Source organism: Prunus mume, linkage group LG5 (assembly GCF_029339155.1).
Source record: "Prunus mume cultivar Tortuosa linkage group LG5, ASM2933915v1, whole genome shotgun sequence".
NCBI classification, from domain to species: domain Eukaryota; kingdom Viridiplantae; phylum Streptophyta; class Magnoliopsida; order Rosales; family Rosaceae; genus Prunus; species Prunus mume.
The window spans coordinates 17,525,713-17,536,638 of NC_142702.1; the positions used below are offsets into that span (position 1 = coordinate 17,525,713).

Genomic DNA, 10,926 nt, shown 5'->3' on the forward strand with positions numbered 1-10,926 from the left:
AAATGTTGTACATTTGTTAATAAAACATACTTACGACTTGGGCTAATAGAACATTTGTCACAGCTAAATGTTGTTCTAGTGCTGCCACTGAAATTAGGATCAACGCTGTCAATTCCTTTCATACTGATTGTAATTCCACTCTCTGAAGGACAAAGCACTCCAAAAAAAATGTATTTTTATGACACAGATTTAATGACGCATCGAAAATATACATCATTAAATGTGATAAACTATGATGTGTTTTTAAAATGCATCATCGATGTGAGTTTATGAAGAGTACGTCACAAATCACTGAGAAAACAGAGAATGAAGAAGAATGCCAGGTAAAAGTCTTGGACAAGCCAGACAAGTGGTGTATCTGTAGGGTTCCCAGCAAACTCCGCAAAGTAAATGAAGCAGCATACTCCTCAATTACTTTCAGCAGGCCCTTTCCACCGTAGAAAACCAGAACTGAACGACATGGAAACCCATAAAAACATATATTATGAGAATTTTCTTGCACGTTGTAAGACGAGTAAGGATGAACTAAAGCAATTTATCAAGACCCATCGAGAAAATATTCTTCGTTGTTATGCAGGGACCATTGAGCTTGACATTGACCCTGCAGACATAATTGTGGTTGATGCCTGCTTCATCATCGAGCTCTTTTTAACGAACTTCTGCGAAACAGAAATCATAAAAATGATTATATATTGAGATCACCATGGCTGAGGAGCAGGACTTGATACTGTTTGAAAATCAGCTTCCTTATTTTCTTCTTCAAGAGCTATATCAAGAACTATATCAAAAAAAACAAGACCTCCCCTGCTCCTGGCCGACACCTTCCAATGATCATTCCATAGAGACTGACAAAGCCAAAGGTCCTCATGATGCCCTGATTGAGCTTACCTGTGAGTTCTTCAAAGATTATAAGAAGGGGAAACCCGTCGAGAATATAGGAACACCGAAACATTTCACCGATTTGGTTAGGCATTTTCAATGTCCTGACAAAGGAAAGGATGGTAAACATAATAGCACACCTGTCCAAAATATATACGCTGCAAAGACTCTGAGGGCATCAGGCGTGAAGTTTAGGCCACTTAAAGATGGACCCTTTATCATAAAGATAGATGAGGCCACTAAATGTAAGTTCAACTTAGCATGTGTTAGAAATATGGACTTGAAGCTTACACCATTTGGGGTAAAGGAGGATGAGACAGAATGTGTTGTTCAGAACATCATGGCCTTGGAGCAGTTTTTGTACCCAGACAAGCCTTATATCTGCAATTACTTTTTGCTTATGGATCAGCTGGTGGACACTCTGGATGAGGTGGATTTGCTGGTTGAGAACAAAGTTATTATTAACATGCTAGGCAGCAACAAAGCATTGGCGAAGCTGGTTGATAGACTTTGCGAGCAGATCATGGACGATCCATCCTGCTATTTTGGTATCAGTGATCAGCTTAATAAGCACTATGAAAATTTTTGGAACCGTCATGTGGCAACCCTGAAACGAGTTTACTTCAAGGATCTCTGGACGGGCAGTTCAACTGTACTTGGAGTTTTCGTTCTGCTTTTCTCAGTCAGTGGAACCACTAAGTATCTCATGTCGTAAGCTTTAAGCTCGTTCAACTCGTGATTCTTAATAGACAGAATGTTAATTTCAGTCATTACTTCAAGTGATGAACTGAACAAATAAATTAGCCAGTGTTATAGATTTAATATAAGTTTGAGTTACTAATTAGTTCTGTTATTGTTGGTAAAGACTGCAGAGCAGTTCTTCTAGGCTTCTTTCTAGTTTTTTGTTGCACAGCCCTTCTCATATAGGAGCTGTTGCCTCTTTGTATTATTGTTCTGAACAATTAATGAAAGCCCTGGTTTATCTCTTCCTTGTTTTCTCTTTAATTGGTGTTTGAGATTATTGTATGTTGGTTTCACTGGTGAGTTAATCTATGGTGGGTTGTGTTTCAATTGTTGTTTTCTATATATCTACTTCAAGTCCTTTACATCAAATTTTAATGAGGTAGCATAGTGCGGGAGAGAAGTCAAACATATCGTGGCAAACAAAATCCAAACAAAAAACCTCGGATCCTTTGAGCACACGTGAGATTTGTACTCCCTTCCCTATTAAAAAACAAGTTGGCTCATTAAATTATATATGGTTTTCCTAACAGAGTCACATTGATGCCCCGTCTTTCATGATGAAACATAAAATTAATTTGTTAAGGTTACTTATATATTAAATGACAGCTGCCTTTAAGCATTTAGTTAATTTCTTTGGTTTAGGGACCTGTTGCACTCTGACCTTTAAAAATAAATAAAAGGGGACATGTTGCACCAAACCCCACAAATTTTCTGGTTAGTTTACTTACCAGGTCTTAGTTTAAGTTTGGGTAATTGTATTAGGGGTGTGTGCAAATACACCTAATAAATTTATTTATTTATTTTTAATCAATTTCCAACCTAGAACATATGGTGCAAATGTATCACCTCCATCCAAATCTGTTAAAAATTATGTTAACCCAAGGGCAATTTCATCAGTTCATTATAATTAAAAAGGCAAAAAAATTAAAATTTCTAAATAATTAAATAATAATTCACATCATCCCTTACCTTTCCCTTCTCCTTCCCTCACTCAAGGCGGCCCCTACCTCCTTCTCTGCACCCCCGCACCGCACAGCCCCTCATCCTCCCTCACTACCTCTAGCTTGAGCTTGAAACCCATGGTCTTATCATTACACTCCCACCAGCTTCTCCCCATGTTACTCTCTCCTCCATGAAAACCCATCCCTCCACAACACACTCTTTTCGAACAAGAACATATTGCTCTCACTTTCACTCTCACTTTCAACAGTAAAAACAAAGTTGCTTTGCAGACCCCTTCATTGTAAACATGCCAAAGAATACTATTTTGTGGTATGTTCTCCCTAGACATGCTCATTGCGAATTACGCATTATGCGCTGGTTTTTTGTCCCTGTAATTAATATTATAATAATGGGGTGCAGGGGTTTTGGTCTGCCATCGATGGGAAGGCTTACGGCAACGCAAGAATGGTGTCTGAGTTTGCGGGGGTGGGGTGGGGGAGGAGGGAAGCCTTGAGTAATTTAATTTTTCCAATCTATTATTTTGGTTTTTAACTTTTTAATTAACGGGATAAAACTTTAATGGGTGTAAAAAAAATATTTCTGGGTGTGTTTAAAATTATTTAACGGAATGTGGATGGAATTGGATGGAGGTGGCACTTTCTCAATAAAAGTGAAGTTTGGGTCGTTAAATGTTAAAAAAACATTATTAAGTGGTAAATGCACACACCCTTAATAGTTCAGTGGTGTTTAAACCTTCCCTCTTCTAGATAGTGGTCAGCGGAAGCAAGACTTTGTTTGACTTGGATCAATGTAAAGGTCCCCTGTTCGATCTGGTTAGCTGAACGACGCAAGTCTCTCTCTTCATCTAACTTTCTACTCGGTGTCAAATAAGAAGCCTGCACCGTTGTGGTCGACTCAAGAACCACATCAGACAACTGGGAGATGAAACTTGCAGGTTCATTTTCTCACTCTTGGTTTCTTATTCTTTTTCCAATTTGAAAACAAATATTCATCACAAAGCTAAAATCATGATATAGATGTGGATTTTGGATCATTATTATTCATGTCAAGATAAAATCATGATATTAGATAAGAGATTCGACCAAATTCAAGATGTTAACTTGGTCTTACTTAAATCTTGAATTTCTAACAATGTCCAGAAATAGAAAAAAAGCAAGGGACGAAAAAGATGGTGGTTGACGAGAATGCGGACGACAAGAGTCCAAAGCATAACCCTAACCATGATGCCGAACATACGCCCCCCTTAAAGTGTCTTAGTCTCGGCGGCAGGTAAGACTTTCATTTTACCATATGCTGTTTTGGGAAGAAGAGAAAGGGGCAGCCTTTTTTCTTTTTTCTTTTTTCCAAGGCGTGCATCATATATATGTGTGTGTGTGTGTGTGTGTGTTTATTGATAACTTACCATTCTCGAGAAGCTTACCCGGTACAATATGGTGCCATGTCACTAATTAACATACTTTTTGATAGCAGATTCACGGTGGGTATGAAAGTTGTAGAAAATTTAACGTTATGTACAAAAATGGGACGGAAATAAAAAATTTGTGTAATAAAGTCTGAAAGTCAGTTAACTTCATGATAATAAAGTGAAATACGAGTACTCAACCGATTTTGAGATAATTCAATAAAGCACTAACTAATACTATGATTTAAGTTGGATGACAATTCAATAATTACTAGGATATATGTCATCCACTTATATGTTGTAAACTTTTTCTCTTGTACTGTCAGGCACAACGTTTTCGGCAGGGCAGCTTTCAGGAGGACTGCAAGCCAAGAATATTGCTCGACGCTAAGGTACACAAGAATATAAATTTGATAAAATTACAAGTTATGACCATATAGTATAAGCATAATGATTTTGGCACTCCCAACTTCTCAAACTTTTCCAGCAAAAAGGAAAAAAAAAAAAAACTTCTCCAAATTTTCTACCCTGACACATGAGGAGTGTGTGAGGTTATTTAAGGGTGATTTTAGGGTGCCAAAGCATATGAAATAAACAATAATCTATCAGAATTGAAATACTTATGACTTATGCTAATAGAACATTTGTTACAGCTAAATGTTGTTCTAGTGCTGCCACAGAAATTAGGTTCAACGCTGTCAATTCCTTTCATACTGATTGTAGTTCCATTTTCAGAAGGACAAAGACTACGTCACAAATTACTGAGAAGACAGAAAATGAAGAAGAATGCGAGGTACGAGTCTTGGACAAGCCAGACAAGTGGTGTATCTATAGGGTTCCCAGTAAACTCCGCAAAGTAAATGAAGCAGCATACACTCCTCAATTACTATCAATTGGCCCTTTCCACCATGGCAAACCTGAACTCAAGGACATGGAGACCCATAAAAAGATATATTATGAGAATTTTCTTGCACGTTTTAAGAAGAGTGACGATGAACTAAAGCAATTCATCAAGACTCGCCAAGAAAATATTCTTCGTTGTTACGCAGGGACCATTGAGCTTAACAAAGACTTCGAAGAGATAATTGCCGTTGATGCGTGCTTCATCATTGAGCTATTTTTAATGAATTTCAACGATCCAAAAAATCATGAAAATGATTATATATTGAGATCACCATGGCTGAGGAAAGCTGTAGAGCAGGACTTGATACTGTTTGAAAATCAGCTTCCTTATTCTCTTCTTCAAGAACTATATCAGAACTTTGCTGTGCCTCCCTCTTCCAATTTCCAACCTTGGAAAGAAGTACAAGAACAGGCTGATAGACAGAGCAGTACCAATCATGACTTGCCGCACTGCTCGCCTTGCTGCCGGCATTGCTTGCCTTGCTGCTGGTGGATTCCTTCCAAGGATCATTCCATAGAGATTGTCCAAGTCGAACCTGATAATGATGATCCCCTGCTTAAGCTTACCTATGAGTTCTTCAAAGATTATAGTAGGGGAAAATCCGTCAAGAATGGAGTAAGACCGAAACATTTCACTGATTTGGTTAGGCATTTTCTACGTCCTGACAAAGAAATGGTTTTTAAACGTAGTAGTACTCCAATCAAAAATATATATGCTGCAAGGAAGCTGAAGGCATCAGGGGTGAAATTTAGGCCACTTAAAGATGGCCACTTTGTCATAGAAAAAGACGAGGCCACTAAATGTAAGCTCAACTTAGCGTGTTTCAGAAATATGGACTTGAAGCTTACACAATTTTGTGTCAAGGATGAGACAGAATGCGTTATTCGAAACATCATGGCCTTGGAGCAGTTTTTATACCCAAACAAGCCTTATATCTGCAATTACTTTTTGCTTATGGATCAACTTGTGGACATTGTGGAAGATGTGGATTTGCTGGTTGAGAACAAAGTTATTCTTAACATGCTAGGCAGCAATGAAGCAGTGGCGAAACTGGTTAATAGACTTTGCGAGCAGATCATGGACGATAAATCTTGCTATTTTGATATCTGTGAGCAGCTTAATAAGCACCATGAGAATTTTTGGAACCTTCATGTCGCAACTCTGAAACGAGTTTACTTCAAGGATCTGTGGACAGGCAGTTCAACTGTAGTTGGAGTTTTCGTCCTGCTTTTCTCAATCATTGGAACCATTAAGTCTCTCATGTCGTAAGCTTTAAGCTCGCTCAACTCGTGATTCTTAATAGACAGAATGTTAATTTCAGTCATTACTTCAAGTGATGAACTGAACAAATAAGTTAGCTAGTGTTATAGATTTAACATAAAGTTCGAGTCACGAATTAGTTCTGTTATTGTTGTTAAAGACTGCAGAGCAGTTCTTGTGAATTGATTGTAATGAACATAATTCCATTTAGAATTAAATAAAGAAAGAGTTATGCTCTTGTTTTCATTGCAGTCAGAGTTGAAGACTTGGATCCTGAAACTTCAGCTTCAAAGCCACTTGCTGCTATCTTTGTCTGGTCTTTACAGCAAATAGATGTTAAGAATGTAATTGCAGATGTAAGCCGTGTGTGTCTCATCTTCCACACACAACTGTACAAGCTTCAAGTCCATGTTTCTAAAACATGTTAAGTTGAACTAATAATTACTATAATTACAGACCTGATCATCCCTTTTTATGACAAAGGTTACATCTTCAATTGGCCTAAACTTCAACCCTGCTGCCTTGAGCTTTTTCCGGGTGATATATATTTTTTTGAGGGCCACTAATACCATTTGCTTTGCTTCAATCGTTGTACCTTGGATTGTATATAGTTCAAAATAAATTTCGTTCAAATAGTAGCTTACCCTTTTTAAAATCAACAAGAGATCGGATATACTTGGGAACTCTTTCAACATTAAGAAGAAAACTACCATGAAAGTTGATCTAACTTGACCTCTTATAAAATACTCTTGCTTTTTTCTAATGGCAAACCAATAGGAGTTCATTAAATACAAGAACAGGCTGATAGACAGAGCAGTACCAATCATGACTTGCCTACTGCTTGCCTTGCTGCTGGTGGATTCCTTCCAAGGATCATTCTGTTGATCCTTTTTTCCGTCTTCTCATCCTTTCACCAACTTCAGGGGTCAGTTCTACTCTGAGGGACGAGGAGGAATTGTTGGATCAACACCATTACCCCGATCGGATGGTGTCTTTTGGCTGGCAGCGAGAATTCTTTCAACTTCTGAACAAAATTGAAAGTTGAATCAGTTTATCGGAGAGCATTCGGGCCCAATCGAGGCCCTGGTTGTCAATCTTCTTCTCAGTACTGATCCTTGTGCTTGCTTAGGTGTGCCACTATTGGGTTTATGACCAGCCCAATAGATCTGGTATGAAAGTGGGTGATTAATGCTGAAGAAGCTTGTGCCTTTTTTCTGGACTTCTTACCAAGCCATCGTGCTCCAGGGGGGGTATTAGCCTGGATTGATTCTTTTCTATGCCTCGATTAAGAGGACTTCAATATTCTTTCCTTCATGAATATCGCCTTGACAAGTACGAGCAATACCTGAATAGGCAATAAAGCAAGACCAATGGATATGACAGAGCTACGAAAGATAAGCGCAGGAGTTGTCAACTGATTATCTAGAAAAAGTAGGCAGATTGTTTTGTTTTTTAGAGTGTTTTTTGAGACGTTGCGTCTAGTTTTGGAGAGAGAGTCCTCTTCTTCTGAGGCAGACCCTTATTATTTATAGGGGTGGATGAACTTGTAATGATGGAAACTGTGATAAGACCTTTGGCTTGTGGTTCAAGGTCAGCTGCCGGTTCGCTTATCTTAACCAATTCTAAAAGCTCATGTCAAAACATAAGTTGGTGGTTCAATTGATGAATGTCAAGGTAAACTTAATTTGCACACACAACTACCTAATCATAATACCAGAAAAATTGGAGTTTATGGATCTGTTGCTGACAGGATATTTGGAAGCAACATCAAAAACATGACTGGATAATTGGACAACCAGCTGATGGTAGCCCTGCTGCACAGTTTGAGCATAGGTTAGATGTGGTTTGATATGTTAGAAATTGATTTTTGTTATTATATTCATGAGTGAATGGGTTGGAGAGATTGTGAACAAGTTAATTGTAGGTTTGGCAACACTTTTATGTGTTTCTTTTATTCTCTAAAGAGTTTGTAATTGGAATTGATTATGATTGGTATAAGTTTTCTTTTTAAGTTTGGTTGCAATACTCTTGGTTTTTTTTCCAGGGTAATAAAAGATATAAGTATTTTGTTACTATGAAACAAGTGTAGGGAGGTAATTAATTTTTTTTTTATTAAAAAAAAAAGTCAAACACGGCGTGCAAAACATGCCTTAAATGGGAATAAAAACCCTCTTTTATGGCGTGCATTGAATGTCGTAATAATTCTTTTATGGCGTGCAGGGCACGCCGTAAATAGTTGTCCAAACTTTTACAAAGTTCAATCATGGCGTGCATTATTAACGCTTGCGGCAAGCGAATGCACGCCATAAAAGAAAAATACTTTTATGACAGACTGGATAAGGTGTAATTGGCGATATCCGTTTGAGACTCAAACGGTATCCAAATTGAAATCCGAGCACACCTACGCACTCGTGAGGACTAGGAGATTACATCGGGACACAATTCCCTTTTCTACAGTGCCCACACGCCGCCACACATGCCAGCAGCGCGTAGGTGTCCAAAGCGATAACCCATTGCTGGCAAAACCCAAAATCACGGCTCAAGACTCCTACCCTAGGTGTAACACCCTATTTGGAGTCACTTTTATTCTTGGGTATACCTCAAAAACTGACCGGAAGTGGTCGGAATCGCTATCCCAAAACCGGCTGAACCTTAACTCGAAAATTAGACAATCTAAACTCAAAATTAATGAAATCCTACCCAGCCATCAGCTAAAGCTCGAGGAATAGGCGGATTTTCATACCTGGATCGCCAAAAATGGCGGCCGGAGGAGAGAGATCGAAGCCAAGTTTAGAGCAAAGCGGCGTTTCTCTTCATTTTCCGACGAAATCACCGGTGGAGGCGGGGCTGGTGGGGTTAGAAAAGGATGGCGGCCCGATTATTTTGGTACCCGCCAACTTTGGTGGCGAACGAGAGCACGGCCAGCCAAAACGTGGCCGGCTATTACGACCATCGCGAGAAATGAGAGAGATAGGCTGCGCAGAGAGAGAGAGAGAGAGAGAGAGAGAAATCAGATTTTATCAAACCCTTTTCGCCAAATTACGGTTATGCCACTGAGGGTATTTTGATCGTATCTCTCTCGTTACAACTCCGATTCGAGCCCACTACGTGTCTACGGACTCATCTCGCCGCGCTCTACACAATGGTACTATCAAAAATTCCCAACTTCCTTCCCGATCAAAAAAGTCAACTTTAAACCTCATAAAATATTCTAGGGGCAAAATGGTCTTTTATCATGTTTAATTAATAATTAAACATTTATTTAAGACCGGGTCGTTACAATCAACCCCCTTTATAAAAATTTCGTCCTCGAAATTCCATACCTGTTACTCGAAGGGGGGATAGGTACTGAGCCCACATCCACTACTCGGTTGTCCAAGTTCTTCCTCCATAACCATGTTAGCAGCCAAGCCAAAAGCTCTAGCTAAACAAACAGAGATAGAGAAGTCTCCTTCTCCAACTAAGAGTATCCTTTAATAGTTGCTGCAATGCTTAAACTTCCTCTGAAAGCTAAACGCTTTCATTTGTGATTTGATTCTCTTCTAGCTCTCCCCCTAAAAGGAATCCACGTTCTTTAACTTCTTGATATTTTCCTTTTTTCTTTAGAATCGGCAAGCGACATTGCCCACACGATTCTTTGGGAGGAATGTCATTTTTACCGAATTGTAATCATCATCTATCTCATCATGGTTATAAGCAACTCCAATCGCCTTACAACTCGAAACATAAAGTTCACCACGCGCTACAGAAGCCAAGTTCACAACTCACTCAAGTGTGACAAATAGTTCCTATGTTTAGTCCTTGAAGAGCCTTGAAATTCAAGAGAAGTTGCTACCATGTTGCTAGCAGAGCCCAATGGTCAAGCTAGACAAGCAGAGGATGAGGAGTTTCCTTCTGTATGAGAAGTACGGCTATCCTAATCTTTTCCACACTTGTAATTTCGATTATACTAAAGTCGTTCTTCAGATCATGAAACTAGTGATTCAATCTTCAGGAATTCTCTCTCACAGGAAGGTTGAGCTCTTAGTATCTTCAACTCGATGCTCAAGGCACACAATCGAAAATTAGCAACGTGTCCCGGCAATGGAGGATCTCTAGACGCAGATTGATCAACTCCATGTCCTCCCGCCTATAAGAACTCAGCAAACGACTTCATCTTAGAAACATCCAACTATACAATAGGTACCAGTGTTGTCCCATGCAAAACTTCTGGTTCCTGTTCACAATCTTCCAGACTTCTGAAATAACCACTAACTGTGGTAAAGCTCCGGCTCTACTTCTGCCTCATCAGCCTATGTATCTTTCCTCTTCCTCTTTCTCAACTTGGTTCCATTTCTAGAAAGATGGGCAGAAGTAACCTAAGTCGCCGGTCAAACTCATAGTGGCCAGAATTCCAAGAAATTTTGGAGTTAAAATTCACTGCGTAAGAGAGCAGGGAAGAAGAACCATAATGTTCCACTCCTGTCAATCGCGACATTCAAGCCCATGCGAGTGAAATGATACTTCACCCAACACTATTACTTCTCAATTTAATTTGTCACGACCCTCCTTGGTCGGACTCACAACTCCTCCACTCCCATGTAACTTGTCCATCAACTTTCTCTAATAATTTCGCCCCAGGTAATTTCTTTCATAAAGTAATTTGACTTTTGAAAACTTCTAACAATTTTATCTCGTCTCGGCAGATTCCATACTTTTAGCTCTTTAGCTTTCCTTCCATAGGATATTGAGATACGACAATTTGGATAGACACGTTTCTTGAAACGTGACACCC

At 39.1% G+C, this 10,926-nt stretch overlaps 1 protein-coding gene and 1 pseudogene across 1 annotated transcript; both read left to right on the plus strand.

Moving 5' to 3' along the window:
* The first annotated feature begins 401 nt into the window (after positions 1-401).
* LOC103331573 (UPF0481 protein At3g47200-like) lies at positions 402-1,738 on the plus strand (annotated as a pseudogene).
* A 1,575-nt stretch (positions 1,739-3,313) lies between these two features.
* On the plus strand, positions 3,314-6,407 carry LOC103331574 (UPF0481 protein At3g47200-like). Its single transcript, XM_008234206.3, has 4 exons — positions 3,314-3,520; positions 3,726-3,855; positions 4,315-4,380; positions 4,724-6,407. The coding sequence occupies exons 1-4, from the start codon at positions 3,508-3,510 to the stop codon at positions 6,159-6,161; spliced, it is 1,647 nt and encodes a 548-aa protein (XP_008232428.3). The 5' UTR covers positions 3,314-3,507; the 3' UTR covers positions 6,162-6,407.
* Positions 6,408-10,926: the final 4,519 nt, after the last annotated feature.